We start from the raw sequence: 16,255 nt of genomic DNA, 5'->3' as shown, positions 1-16,255 counted from the left end.
GAACGAATGTGGCCTTTGTTGTCTTTTCCTAGCACTACCTCGCGCACATGCGGGGGAGGGGGTTTTTCATTTCATGTGTGGCAGGGTGGCAACGGGAATGAATAAGGGCAGACAATATGAATTATGTCCATGAGTATATATATGTATATATCTGTGTGTGTATATATATGTATATATCTGTGTGTGTATATATGTGTATACGTTGAGATGTATAGGTTTGTATATGTGCGCATGTGGACGTGTATGTATATACATGTGTATATGAATGTGTTGGGCCATTCTTTCGTCTGTTTCCTTGCGCTACCTCGCTAACGCGGGAGACAGCGGCAAAGTATAATAGATAAATATATATAGGCAGAAGAAAAACAAATGAAATTTAATGAAGAGAAACTTGGACAAAGTGGTCATAGGACTGTTGCTAATTTATCAAAGTCTCCAAACAAAGGTTCAGCAGAAAAAGACAAAGTGTGGAGAAAGCATCATGGGTCTAGGAGTGACTGCAAATGAAAATTTAGAATTCATAGAGGTTATTGATAATGCAATATTGTCAAGCCAAATGCTGAGGAGTATGATAATGAGAACTTTCACAGCCAGAGATTGAAAACTAATGATGAAAATGTTCTGCTTGTACATAAGACAGAATTGAATACTGCTATTTTATTTGGTCATGAGTCAAATACATGTAAAGGAACAACCTTCAGAGAATTCAGTTACACTTCACAAGTAATGTTGATGGAATGGAATACATGAACTGTCACAAGAGGTTGAAAGAGCTTAATCTGCATTGCACAGAGAGAAGGGAAAGGTACATGATAAGCTATGAATGGCTGCAGATAAAGGGCATCAAAAAGAATGGTATGAATATAAGAGCTTATCAGGTTAGAAGATACATTGTCATCATATCAGGAGTTATATCCCTGAACATTTCAGAAAGGTATCAGACAAAGACATGTGAAAGTCTGGTAAAGAAACAGTGGACTTCCCAGGGCCATAGCTGTCCAATGAGACTGCCCATCTTTTATGCTTCAGTATAATTTTTGATGTATTTCATTTTATGTATAAAGGGTATGATAACTATGTTTATTGATTAGCACTGGAGATGGACTGTTATCAAAAACATACCTTAAAACTGTTAATTTAACATTTATTATAAGTAATATTTTGTTGTACAGGACACCTGTGGTCCCTGCCATATCAGATAAATGATGCCCCATTATAGCAGAATGTTAACATGAGATGTGGAAATAAAGGAGTAAGTGTAAAGGTATATCAGGGAATGCTAAGATGGTTAAGATGATAAAAATATGTTCATGTAAGTCAGGTCAAAGGGGGAGGCAAAGTAAGACTGAAAATGAGGTGGAGGGGTAGAGTAAGAGAATGTGACTGAATTCAGTGTTGGCATGGAGGAATTTTTTTTGAGTTGTGTCATTCTGTAAGGATGATAATACTTTGCAAAAGGGGAGCTCTTTGGCCACTTTACTGGATAATGAGAGACAACATATATTGTACATGAAATAATACCAGTATTGAAAGTTAAAAATTTATTGTACTGTATGGTAATAAGTCTAGACTTTTGTTGAAAAACTTTTGCTTCATAGATGAGTGTTCTCAATTTACATCTCTTGCTCATGATTTTAATTTTTCTTTCCAACAGAACCAAGTGCAAGATTTGAACTATTGAAGCCTAATTTGATTGTTAGGCTGAAGCCATTAGAAGATTTAAGCCCATCATCAAGTGACTTCCATGCCCCTCAGACCTTAAAGCGGCACACCTCAGACATAGATAACTCAGTACCAAGAAAAAAAGTTCGGTCAAGTCCCATGGTGACCAACAGTCACACTGAGGATGTGGTATCCAAAGTGATTAGTTGTGAGAATATGACAAGTGTGGAGAGACATACAAGCTCTGGACGAAAACTAAGGATTGTTTGTTATCGAAAATTTAATGATGGGGAAATTGACAGGAATGGAGATGTGACCCCATTATCACCAAAGTTTCACAAAGAGTCGCTCCTAAACACTTCACACCCAGAATCTTCACCCCCAAAATGTTCACTCCCAAAATCTCCCTACCATAAATCTCAAACCATTACTCCAAATGTCAGTAAATCACCTAATGAGAAGTTACAAACTATGAGAAAGACTGGCAAATTACGTGCTCTTAAAGATAATGAAATAAGTGATTTGTTGGGTACTGACAGTGAGGATGAGGAAAGTAGTAGCAGTGAAGAGGAGGGTCATCAGTATCAACTAAAAACAAACAGAAAATTATTAGCCACGCCTTACTCTAGACATTATTCTGATAAGAAGAAAATTAGAAAGGGTTTGGAAAACCTTCATGGTAAACAAGACTTACCAGACCTTAAAGCAACAAAGAAGAGTGAAACACTAAGATCTAAATGTAGCTCCAAAAACCAAAAGGAGAATGAAACATATCTTTATTTCTTAAAGGACTTGCCATTCCCTGAATGTACAACTCCCAAAAAAGACAGACATGCTAAGCAAAAATCAAAAAGTTCCATCAAAAAAAGTTTCTTATGCAAAAGTTGTAATGAGCCTTTTTCAACTTGTGGTGAGTTGAGAGACCATGAAGAGGAACACAATTACATACATCCTGCTTCAAAGACTCCTGACAGGTAGTCAAATTGGTAGCTTGCCTCTCTACTTTAGTACTTATGTTTTATATGTTTTTTTTTTTTTTTTTTATTACACTGAGTATTTGTATGGTGTAGATGGGATTAAAATGAAGACTAGAATAAAGATGTGGGAAGATTATGTGATGTGAAGAAGTCATTAGGAAGGTGTGTGGACAAAAGTCTGAACTTGTAAAATGCATGGCAGATAACAGGCTGATGAAAAAGATATATTGAAATTTAGTAGATGGGGTGAAATACATATAGTGAGAAATTTGACTAGTGCTTGGAATAATTCTAGTGATGTTAAAGGAGTGATTGGAGGTCAAATGCAGTGGTAGCATTTTGTGTTTGAAAGTGTTATGAACTAATTTGCAAAGTGAAAAAGTAAGTAGAACTTTTGTAAATGTGGAAGTTCATTGCCACTTTACTATGCTGGGCATGGATTGATGACTTAAAAAAGTAGGAATTAATGTTGCATTGGCTGTGTGTACCTGTTCCATCCCATCATATTGGAAATGAAGTGATCATCTTATGTAAATGAATAGAATTGATATTTTATAAGTATCAACATCAGTGAGGCCTATTTTTCTTAGAAGACTGCTGTGAAAGAATATTCATTAGATGGAAGAACATTTTCATTATCGCTTACTTTTCCATGTTGATGGTTCATTTTACCAGGGAAACAATCTTTTGTTTCTGCTGTCATTAAGGGCATGCCACCTCATACTAGTGTTACACTTCAAGGTACTTTCACTTGTTCACCCATCACTGCTTTCTGCTATATACCTTTTAATTATCAGTACTGCTTTTATGTTCTATCTGCAATAGTGTCTCTTGAGACTTTTAGGCTATTCAGGCAGTTTTAATGTTGTCAGAAGTATTATGAAGTGCAGTTTCATAGATAGTGTTTAGATCTTATATGGGGGAATGTACCAAAAGGTATAAATATTCCACACAAGTGAGTTAAAATTTTTTGTTTCACGAGAATTCACTGTGTTAGGGAATTACTTGCATTTTATTTGATATATTTCCTTTGTAACCATAATTATATTTATTCCTCAGAAACTTCAATAAGAAACATTTATCTGTAAAGCCATCCAGTTCTCAAAAGAATTCACGACCAAAATCTTTAACTCCTGGAATGCCTGCCCGAGAAGGGCTGCTGAAGCATCCTCAGACATCTCTTGAGATAGCTCGGGCCCGCCTTCATGTTTCAGCAGTCCCTGATTCTTTGCCATGTCGTGAAAATGAATTCCAGGATATTTACTCGTTCGTTGAAGGCAAACTCTTGGATGGCACTGGAGGATGCATGTAAGAAGAATGATATTTTACTTTTATATTTTCATCTCTCATGAGCAGTGAAATATCCTTTCAGAACATTGGAGTCGGGATCATTCCAACCATCATAATACTGATAAAGATCTCATTTGCTAGCCTGTTTAGTCAATCCTCCAAGCACCAAAGCTGTTTTTGCATTTGATTTGCCTTCCCCTAGCAAGTGAGTGACCACCTCCAGGTTGACATCACCAAACTGTCAACTCTTGGTCATTTGTAGCTCACAATTCCTTGGAATTATCACACTCACACATATCATTATCTGCTGCTGTGAACTATCTTATTATGGGTCAGAAACCTTTTTTAATTTTTCTTAATAATTATTTGATTGTGCTGGCTATAACATAATTTCTTGTGGGTTGCATTAAGCTAGACATTTATTTTTTATTATTATTATTATCATTTTCCTTTGTCGCTGTCTCCTGCATTTGCGAGGTAGCGCAAGGAAACAGACGAAAGAAATGGCCCAACCCACCCCCATACATATGTATATACATACACGTCCCCACACGCAAATATACATACCCATACATCTCAATGTACACATATATATACACACACAGATATATACATATATACACATGCACACAATTCACACTGTCTGCCTTTATTCATTCCCATCACCACCTCGCCACACATGGAATAACATCCCCCTCCCCCTCATGTGTGCGAGGTAGCGCTAGGAAAAGACAACAAAGGCCCCATTTGTTCACATTTAGTCTCTAGCTGTCATGCAATAATGCCCGAAACCACAGCTCCCTTTCCACATCCAGGCCCCACAGAACTTTCCATGGTTTACCCCAGACGCTTCACATGCCCTGATTCAATCCATTGACAGCACATCGACCCCGGTATACCACATCGATCCAATTCACTCTATTCCTTGCCCGCCTTTCACCCTCCTGCATGTTCAGGCCCCGATCACTTAAAATCTTTTTCACTCCATCTTTCCACCTCCAATTTTGTCTCCCACTTCTCCTCGTTCCCTCCACCTCCGACACATATATCCTCTCGGTCAATCTTTCCTCACTCATTCTCTCCATGTGCCCAAACCATTTCAAAACACCCTCTTCTCCTCTCTCTCAACCACGCTCTTCTTATTTCCACACATCTCTCTTACCCTTACATTACTTACTCGATCAAACCACCTCACACCACATATTGTCCTAAAACATCTCATTTCCAACACATCCACCCTCCTGCGTACTACTCTATCCATAGCCCACGCCTTGCAACCATACAACATTGTTGGAACCACTATTCCTTCCTTCAGACATTTATTTGTTTAGATTAATTTTTTTTTTCAGTTAAGGCCCTCTTACATTTGTTGCTTATTTTCTGTTGATGATGTACGCTCAGTAAAGTTGAAATAAAGCTGTGTACTTCGTTCATAGTATTTAAATGTATTAGTGAATTTGTGAGGGCATGGCAGTTGATGGCAGAGGTACATCATTTCTTGCCCTTCACTCTCCATTCCCATCCCCCTCCTCCTCCAATTCCTATAAAAAATTTTACATTTATTTCTATTACTAAACTTTTCTTTTGCATTTTGGAATAATGAACATACAGGAGGGTGAAAGGTGTGCAAAGAATAGAGTGAATTATATGTAACTGCCTTCTCCCACTTTAGTGAGGTAGCACAAGGAAACAGACTAGGAATGGCCCAACCCACCCACATACAAATGTATATACATAAATGCCCACACACACACATACACATACATATACATTTCAACATATACATACATATACATAAACATATACATATATACACATGTGCATATCCATACGTGCTGCCTTCATTCATTCCCGTTGCAACCCCACCACACACGAAATAGCACCACCGCTCTAGCGAGGCAGGGCCAGGGACAGATAAAAAGACCACATTCGTTCACACTCAGTCTCTAGCTGTCATGTGTAATGCACCAAAACCACAGCTCCCTTTCCACATCCAGGCCCCACAGAACTTTCCATGGTTCACCCCAGATGCTTCACATGCCCTGGTTCAATCCATTGACAGCACGTCGACCCCAGTATGCCGCATTATTCCAATTCACTCTATTCCTTGCATGCCTTTCATCCTCCTGTATGTTCAGGCCCCGATCACTCAAAATCTTTTTCACTCCATCCTTCCACCTCCAATTTGGTCTTCCACTTCTCCTCGTTCCCTCCACCTCTGACACATATATCCTCTTTGTCAATCTTTCCTCACTCATTCTTACCATGTAACCAAACCATTTCAATACACCCTCTTCTGCTCTCTCAACCACATTCTTTTTATTACCACACATCTCTCATACCCTTTCATTACTTACTCGATCAAACCACCTCACACCACATATTGTCCTCAAATATTTCATTTCCAACACATCCACCCTCCTCCACACAACCCTATCTATGGCCCATGCCTCACAACCATATAACACTGTTGGAACCACTATTCCTTCAAACATGCCCATTTTTGCTCTTCGAGATAACGCTCTCGCCTTCCACACATTCTTCAACGCTCCCAGAACCTTCACCCCCTTCCCCACCCTGTGACTCACTTCCGCTTCCGTGGTTCCATCCACTGCTAAATCCACTCCCAGATATCAAAAACACTTCCTCCAGTTTTTCTCCATTCGAACTTACCTCCTAGTTGACTTGTCCCTCATCCCTACTGAACCTAATAACCTTGCTCCTATTCACATTTATACACTCAGCTTTCTTCTTTCACACACTTTTCCAAAATGTCACCAGCTTCTGCAGTTTTTCACCTGAATCAGCCACCAGCACTGTATCGTCAGCGAACAACAACTTACTCACTTCCCAAGCCCTCTCATCCACAACAGACTACATACTTGCCCCTCTCTCCAAAACTCTTGCATTCACCTCCCTAACAACCCCATCCATAAACAAATTTAACAACCATGGAAACATCACGCACCGTGCCACAAACCGACATTCACTGAGAACCAATCACTGTCCTCTCTTTCCACTCGTACACATTCCTTACATCCCCAATAAAAACTTTTCACTGCTTCTAACAACTTACCTCTCATATCATATACTCTTAATACCTTCCACAAAGCATCTCTATCAATTTTATTATATGCCTTCTCCAGATCCATAAGTGATACATACAAATCCATCTGTTTTTCTAAGTATTTCTTACATACATTCTTCACCTGATCCACACATCCTCTACCTCTTCTGAAACCACACTGCTCTTCCCCATTCTGATGCTCATACCTTTGTATGTATATTATATTCATATTGTAGTACATTAAACTTTATAATTTTAGGTACATCAGTGGAGTTCCTGGCACAGGGAAGACTGCAACTGTCAGAGAGGTGGTGAGACTTCTTCAGGAATGCAGTCATGAAGGTGACCTTCCATCTTTTACGTATCTAGAGGTTAATGCCATGAGACTGACAGAACCTCATCATCTCTGGGTCCAGGTATGTTTTGTTATCTTAATTAGAAGCAAACAGTGATAAGATTTTACTGTTATCAGTATTTTTTTTAAGTCTCCCTTGATTTTCCATTAATTGGTGTTTATATCATTATTGTTGAAAAAGAAAAGGTTCCAACAAGGTATTTCTTAATCTTTCACAAATGTTTCATAAATACTTATGCAGGTGTGGAAAGGTTTGACAGGATACAAAGCAACTGCAGAGCATGCCTCATCTCTGCTTGAAAAGAGATTCTCCACTCCAGCTCCAAGGAGGGAATCCATACTTCTGCTTGTGGATGAACTTGATCTCTTGTGGACTCGCAGACAAGTGCTGTATAGTTTGTTTTTTATCCATAAGATTTGCTCATGTTTGCCATTTTCCACATTAGTGAGATAACACTGGGAACAAAGAAGTGGCCACATTCACTCACATCCCCCCCATAGCTGAAATGTTTAGTGAAAGAAACCAGAGACTCCTATCCACAACCATTCCCCACTGACCTTTATTTGGTTCCCCCTGACCACTTCATAACCTGTGGTTCAGCCCATTAACAGCACATTGTTCCATGTATACCTCATTGCTCCAATTTGCGCTGTTGCTTGCGCACCTCACACCCTCCTGCATGTTCTGGCCCCAAACCTTCAAACCATTTTCCACTCCTTTCCTCCTCCTCCTCTTTGCTTTCTGCTTTTTCTTTGTTCCATCCACTTTTGATATGTATACTCTTTTGTCATCCTTTCCTCGCTTATTTTCACCATATTTCCAAACCTTTTCAGCGCACCCTCTTCAGGTTTGTCATGCATACTCAAGGGTGGGTGGGATGTAGTGCTGTTGCACAGAATTGAGTGTCAAGCATATTGAGTTGGTACTATTGGAAGAATCATTTTTTTCACCATATGGGTGTTAGATGTTTGTGATGGCTAGGCAGCAATCGAGTGTTCTGGGTGCTCTATTTTGTAGGTTTGCAACTGCTGTACATGCTTTTGAGAAGATAGAGGAATAGGCAGGCAAGCCTTAGTTTAACATGAAGCTGATGAATTATTTATAATGGGTGCGAAGGGATTCTTTCTGCATGTCCATATCTATTATTCTTTCCTTCTAGGACCTCCCATCAATGGGGTTGCCACAGCAAAGGAGTTTCCACTTATCCCTCGCTTTAAGCTTAAATGCCTCTCTTGCACACACTGTTTCATGCATTCTTTCACCATTTCTTTTCCTCCAGTATTCTTCCACTCTGTTTCTGAAGTCACAGTTAGTTCTCCTCAACCCTACTGAACCTAATAACCTTGCTCTTGTTCACATTTACTCTCAGGTTTCTTCTTTCACACACTTTACCAAACTCAGTCACCAGCTTCTGCAGTTTCTCACCTGAATCAGCCACCAGTGCTGTATCATCAGCGAACAACAGCTGACTCACTTCCCAACAGAGTCGACTATAATGCTTTATGGGGTGTTAGGACACATGGGGTATGTATGTATATGTGCGTGTATGTGGGTGGGTTGGGCCATTCTTTTGTCTGTTTCCTTGCACCACCTCGCTAACGCAGGAGATAGCGACTAAGTATGATAAAGAAAAATTATATATATATATATATATATATATATATATATATATATATATATATATATATATATATATATATATGTATATATGTATGTATATAAATAAGGCATGTACAGAGCATCATATTGGGGAAGAGCAGTGTGGTTTCAGAAGTGGTAGAGGATGTGTGGATCAGGTGTTTGCTTTGAAGAATGTATGTGAGAAATACTTAGAAAAGCAAATGGATTTGTATGTAGCATTTATGGATCTGGAGAAGGCTTATGATAGAGTTGATAGGGGTGCTCTGTGGAAGGTATTAAGAATATATGGTGTGGGAGGCAAGTTGTTAGAAGCAGTTAAAAATTTTTATCAAGGATGTAAGGCATGTGTATGTGTAGGAAGAGAGGAAAGTGATTGGTTCTCAGTGATTGTAGGTTTGCGGCAGGGGTGTGTGATGTCTCCATGGTTGTTTAATTTGTTTATGGATGGGGTTGTTAGGGAGGTGAATGCAAGAGTTTTGGAAAGAGGGGCAAGTATGAAGTCTGTTGGGGATGAGAGAGCTTGGGAAGTGAGTCAGTTGTTCGCTGATGATACAGCACTGGTGGCTGATTCATGTGAGAAACTGCAGAAGCTGGTGACTGAGTTTGGTAAAGTGTGTGAAAGAAGAAAGTTAAGAGTAAATGTGAATAAGAGCAAGGTAATTAGGTACAGTAGGGTTGAGGGTCAAGTCAATTGGGAGGTAAGTTTGAATGGAGAAAAACTGGAGGAAGTAAAGTATTTTAGATATCTGGGAGTGGATCTGGCAGCGGATGGAACCATGGAAGCGGAAGTGGATCATAGGGTGGGGGAGGGGGCGAAAATCCTGGGAGCCTTGAAGAATGTGTGGAAGTCGAGAACATTATCTCGGAAAGCAAAAATGGGTATGTTTGAAGGAATAGTGGTTCCAACAATGTTGTATGGTTGCGAGGCATGGGCTATGGATAGAGTTGTGCGCAGGAGGATGGATGTGCCGGAAATGAGATGTTTGAGGACAATGTGTGGTGTGAGGTGGTTTGATCGAGTAAGTAACGTAAGGGTAAGAGAGATGTGTGGAAATGAAAAGAGCGTGGTTGAGAGAGCAGAAGAGGGTGTTTTGAAATGGTTTGGGCACATGGAGAGAATGAGTGAGGAAAGATTGACCAAGAGGATATATGTGTCAGAGGTGGAGGGAACGAGGAGAAGTGGGAGACCAAATTGGAGGTGGAAAGATGGAGTGAAAAAGATTTTGTGTGATCGGGGCCTAAACATGCAGGAGGGTGAAAGGAGGGCAAGGAATAGTGAATTGGATCGATGTGGTATACCGGGGTTGACGTGCTGTCTGTGGATTGAATCAGGGCATGTGAAGCGTCTGGGGTAAACCATGGAAAGCTGTGTAGGTATGTATATTTGCGTGTGTGGACGTATGTATATACATGTGTATGGGGGTGGGTTGGGCCATTTCTTTCATCTGTTTCCTTGCGCTACCTCGCAAACGCGGGAGACAGCGACAAAGCAAAAAAAAATAAATAAATAAATAAATATAATTCTTTCTTTCATACTGTTCACCATATTCCGCGTTAGCGAGGTAGTGTTAAGAACAGAGGACTGGACCTTTGAGGAAATATCCTCACCTGGCCCCCTTCTCTGTTCCTTCTTTTGGAAAATTAAAAAAAAACGAGAGGGGGAGGATTTCCAGCCCCCGCTCCCTTCCCTTTTAGTCGCCTTCTATGACACGCAGGGAATACATGGGAAGTATTCTCTCTCCCCTATCCCTAGGGATAAAATATATATTTATTTATTTTTTATTTATTTTGCTTTGTCGCTGTCTCCCGCGTTAGCAAGGTAGCGCAAGGAAACAGACGAAAGAATGGCCCACCCCACCCACATACACATGTATATACATACACGTCCACAAACGCAAATTTACATACCTATACATCTCAACGTATACATATATATATATACACACACAGACATATACATATATACACATTTACATAATTCATACTGTCTGCCTTTATTCATTCCCATCGCCACCCCACCACACATGAAATAACAACCCCCTCCCCCTGCATGCGCGCGAGGTAGCGCTAGGAAAAGACATCAAAGGCCACATTCGTTCACACTTAGTCTCTAGCTGTCATATACAATGCACTGAAACCATATATATTTAAAAAAAACATGGTGACCACACAGACCTGCCTCACACCCACATGTGTACCAGAATGTCTGTTCAGTTGTCTATCCACTCTTACACATATATTTGCTCTGCTATAGAAGACATCCACACTATCCAACAGTTGTCCTACCCCATGTGTCCTAACACATCCCATAAAGCATTCCACTCGACTGTTATACACTTTCTTGAGATCTATAAGAGCTGTATACAGCATCTTTCCTTTTTCTGGATACTTTACCACAGTCATCTTTGCCACAATCATCTGATCTACACATCCCCTACCTTTCCCAAAACCCCCTTGTTCCTCACTTGTTCTGCTTTCAGTCACTTCCATTACTCTATCAATCTACATTCTTGCATACACTTTTCCTTATATACTTAACAGACATATTCCCCTATAATTGCGAGACAGATCCTTGGAACATTTTTCTATGAATAAAGGAACAATGATAGCTTTCAACCATTCCTCAGGCACAACCTGTTTCCATGCTAAATTATATATCAGATTCATCCACTCTATCACACTTTCTCCTCCATACTTCAACATTTCAGGTGTAATCCCATCCACTCCAGGTGCCTTTCCTACCCTCAGCTTCATTATCAGCCTTTTTACCTCTGTTTTTTAGTATAGGCCCTTGCACTTGTACCCTCTTCATTCCATCCTCTATGCCCATGCATGTAACAGCTGCTTTCACCTTCTCCCACATTCATCCGCTCTTCAACATAATCATTCCATCATCCTTTCACTTCCCTTTTGATTCAGCAACCCCCTTGCCTACTTCTTTCATTAATGTTTCCCCTCTTACATCAACCTCTTTCCTTTTTACCCCTTTCCGGTAGTTTTATATTTTCCCTAATTTTTTCACTCAACTTTCTTTCAGAATCTTCATCTACTCTTTCTTTGTTTTCCTATATCAACTTCTTATCATTCTGCTTACACATCTTACATTCTTCCCCCTCCTTTGTTGAGCTTCCATTGGTATACTTCTTTCAAGAAGTCTACCACGTGCCTTTTTCTACCCTTCCACAGCATTTGTAATGTTTTCTGTCCACTATGCATTCCCCTTTTTATTCCTGTATCTCACATCCTTGTACCCAACAACTAATACTCTTACTTTTAATAGTCTTTCTGTAAACATTTTAAGCACATTCACACATTACTGCATTCTGATATTTATTGCACTTCCATCTAAACTTTTAGTCGTCCTCCTTTCATGCTCTTCTGTACATTCTTTCTATTTCATCTCCTTGCTTGCCAGCACTTTTATCTATCCATTCTTCCTCACTCCATACCTCCAGTGCTCCTTGATCCTCACCCTCACAAGAACTGCAAAACAGTCAGTCGACGGAGAATTCTTTCACAACTCTAGGATGTAGTATGGCCTTTCATGATCTTTCATCCACTGCCACACAGTCAGTCAAACCCTTTTGTTCTTCCTTCCCATCATTTCTCATCTATGGATACCTTTGGATCATCTTGTACTGAAAAAGGTGTTTGTAAGGAATAAACCCTTCTAAGCACAGATATCTACAAGATAACTTCCATTCTTATTTTCTCCAGGCACTCCCCATTTACCAACTATCTTGCCAGTTTCATCACATCTCACCTTCACATTCTTATCACCCATTATGACCACCTTTCTCTCATTCTCAAAACCGTTTATAGTCATTCAAATTCCTCCAGAAATGTTTCATTTCATCCTTACCTCGCACAGTCTTCATATTCGAAGGTGCCTATATGTATACCTATGCGCACTTCCCACTTCCACTCTTTCCTTTCACCAACACTATTCTTGAGCTATTCCCTCCATAGCAGAATTACACATCCTTCTTTACCTCTTTCCTGCTAATTTTCAATCATTCCTGTCCATACTACTCCTCCTTCCATGTCCTATCATAACTTGCATTCATCATTTCCATTTTCACTCCATACACCCTACCCGAGGATATAGGTTTTCCCAATCTTCAGAACTTCCAAACTTTTAAATTACTCCACAACCTAGTTCCTTTTACTTTCACCAGTCATCCCATTTACATCCCGCACTATCACCCTCAATCACTCGTCCCTTTTACTGTCTGGTATAACTGGTAGACTCCAGTACTACATAATAGCCTTTTGTGTTTCACCGTTGAGAGGCCACTGGCAGAGGGCAATTCCAGCCCTGTGTTTCCCAGAGGCAGGAGGGCTCCCATATTGTCTGAAAAACTCAAAACCTAGCACACTGCAAGTGTTTGTCTGTATTTGAAAAAGAAAACTAATACTACTATTTCCCTGATGGAGTTGGGCAATGCCCTCCCCTTTAGTTCCACCCTTAAGGGTATATTAACAAGGTTGCCAAGAGAAGAAGGTTTGAGACTTAGATATTCTTGAGAACTAGAGTATCCCCATGAGGCACTGAAATTCAAAACTTTTCCCAATTTGAGCAGCAGCACCTAACATCATTGGTTGTGATACTGCTACTGCATGAATCTGGTGCCATTTAATTTGTTTGTTGCTTTTCTGTTGATGTTGCTGGTGTGGGGAATGAATGTCTTGTGTTTCATATGTGATGCCTAGAATGGTTGGTGTTTTGTTCAGTTGAAGTGATTGTTTATTCAAAATGACTGGAGAATGTAATCTGGACTGTGTTTCTCTGGGGTTAAGATTGAGTGAAGGCCTCTTTTGAGATGCAGACATTCTGTTCTTGATGAGCCATAGTTTGACTTATGTAGTGCTGCATGTTCATTTTATCAAAGTTGGTGTCAGGGTGTTGTGATACGACTGTAGGGTCACCTGTAATATTGTATTTACAGATAGATGGATGGATATCTTTTATACAATTTAGTTTCTTCTATCTTAGGGAAGTAATGTCATGAACAGATAAACAGTCACCTTAATTATACCCATCTACTCAATGTGAGTATTCTCTAACAGGAAATAAGCTTTAGGGTTCTGTGTGGGAGAAGGACTTGGGAATCGACATTGTCCCTAACCTGTTGCTAGTGTCCCACATTAGTAGAATATTTTAAGAAGATAAACTATCTGCTGGCAAACATTAGAATAGCTTTCATGTTTATGGATAAGGAAATGTTTAGCAAACTTTTCATGTCCTACCTAAGGCCAAAACTAGAATATGTTTTTCCAGTTTGGTCACCACACTTAAAGAACCACAGAGGAGGGCAACAAATATGGCACCAGAACTAAGAGAGATGAATCACAGGGAGAGGTTAAGTCTTGAATATGCCCAGCTTGAAAGAGAGGAGAGTTTAGGTGACCTGATCACAACCTGGAAATCAGATTGTTGGTGTAGACATGAACATTTCTTCCATAGATGTAGGAATAGAACATCTAACCAGAGAATATAACATGAAATTAAGGAAGATGCTTTTGGAAAAAAGATGTAAAAAAGTACATTTATTGTAAATGAGTGGTGGATGAATGGAATATAATGACTGAAGACGTTGTTAATGCAGACAACATACCTGAATTTCAGAAGTTGTATGATAGTTCAGAATGTTCAGGAGATGAGGCCTCATAAGTGTAAAACTCCCTCCCTATTCAGTACAAACGGGTAATTACTCTGGAACTGTCATGTATAATGCACCAAAATTAGGATTAGCTATTCACAGCTGGTCCCCACAGAATATTCCCTGACTGCTTTATATGCCATGGTTCAGCCTGTTGACAGCATGTTGCCCCCTCCCCCACTATCACTTTGATCCAATTTATTGTCTTCTATGCAAACATCTTCCCCTCCTAAATGTTCTGGCCCTCATACCCAGAAGTCTCTTTCACTAATCCTTCCATGACCTTCTTGATATCCCCTTCCATTTCTGATATGTAGATCTATTTCATCTGTCATTCTTCTCCCATCCATTCCGTATGTCTGAACCATTCATCTCACCCTTGTCAGCTCTCTCTGTCATACATTGCTATCTACCAGACCACTCTAATAGAGTTCAGATAGATTAGGTACAGTAGGAGTATGTTTTGACATTTGTACTTATGATTTTGTATGTCCATCCTATTCACAGCTATTTATAGTACTACAATTTTTAGATACCGGCTAATTTTCACATAAAGTTTTAGGTTAATGTGCTTGCATGATGGGAGCATAATGGGTTTGTTTTTATTTTATATTCTTTATAGGATGTAATTTATGTTCATTTTGGCTTAGACCTGAAATTCTTATTTATAGGATGTGATGTATAATCTTTTTGATTGGCCCAGTCGCCTTGGTAGTAAGCTGATTGTCGTAGCCATTGCAAATACCATGGATCTTCCTGAACGTATAATGATGAATCGGGTTTCCTCTCGGCTTGGACTAACAAGAATGACTTTCCAACCCTACACATTTAAACAACTTCAGGTGAGGGATGCCCTTGTTATATTTACTTTGTACTCTAACTACCTCGTACATTAAAACAACAAGATTTGTGGTAGTTTGATGATGTATTCATTCATATCCAATAAGGGAAGTGCTTTTAGACAAGAGATATTTGCTAGTTCCCAATATTTTTAGAATTTATATGTTTGTCTGGATGGAGATTATATGAAAAATTGCAAAAAGAAATAGAATATGTTGATTAACAATTTAATGGTCAGCAGAATTTGTTTGAATTCATTGAGAGAAATTGTTATGGAATATTGAATATTCCTTGTCAGAATGAGGTAGAATGTGCAAATGTTCAAACAAGAGACATGGCAACTGAAGTATGCCTTAAGGTTTTGCTATTTACAACATACTGATGAAGTGGCATTAAAGCAGATAGTACTGGACTTTTCTCTATCATATATCATATTTTACAGGAGATAGTAATGTCCCGCTTGCTTGGTATTGATGCATTTGACCCAGATGCAGTGCAGCTTGTGTCACGTAAAGTTGCAGCATTATCAGGTGATGCCAGACGAGCACTTGACATATGTCGACGAGCCACAGAATTAGCTGAGACGAAGAAGATGTCTACCAATCATCCTGATTCCCCCACAAGGAAGGCAGCACTGGTTGAAATGTTACATGTTGACCAAGCAATAAAAGAAATGTTCACATCACCCAAAATATCAGCCATAAGGTGAGATGATCGTCTTGGCTGCTTAATTTCTAAGTATCATGCATGTTGGTTTAT

The 16,255-nt window shown here is 39.5% G+C and overlaps 1 protein-coding gene across 3 annotated transcripts in view; it reads left to right on the top strand.

Moving 5' to 3' along the window:
* The window catches only part of Orc1 (origin recognition complex subunit 1), a 198,251-nt gene that overhangs the window by 170,200 nt on the left and 11,796 nt on the right, over positions 1 to 16,255 (top strand). For all 3 annotated transcript variants that reach the window (XM_071678534.1, XM_071678532.1, XM_071678533.1), the window contains 6 exons: positions 1,655 to 2,636; positions 3,699 to 3,947; positions 7,256 to 7,412; positions 7,593 to 7,736; positions 15,328 to 15,498; positions 15,939 to 16,201. In XM_071678534.1, coding sequence (XP_071534635.1) covers positions 1,655 to 2,636; positions 3,699 to 3,947; positions 7,256 to 7,412; positions 7,593 to 7,736; positions 15,328 to 15,498; positions 15,939 to 16,201 — 1,966 coding nt within the window. The remainder of the gene's footprint in view (positions 1 to 1,654; positions 2,637 to 3,698; positions 3,948 to 7,255; positions 7,413 to 7,592; positions 7,737 to 15,327; positions 15,499 to 15,938; positions 16,202 to 16,255) is intronic.

This window comes from Panulirus ornatus, chromosome 28 (assembly GCF_036320965.1).
Source record: "Panulirus ornatus isolate Po-2019 chromosome 28, ASM3632096v1, whole genome shotgun sequence".
Taxonomy (NCBI): domain Eukaryota; kingdom Metazoa; phylum Arthropoda; class Malacostraca; order Decapoda; family Palinuridae; genus Panulirus; species Panulirus ornatus.
The sequence above is the reverse complement of the archived record's forward strand: the minus strand, read 5'-3'. Positions and strand labels throughout refer to the sequence as shown.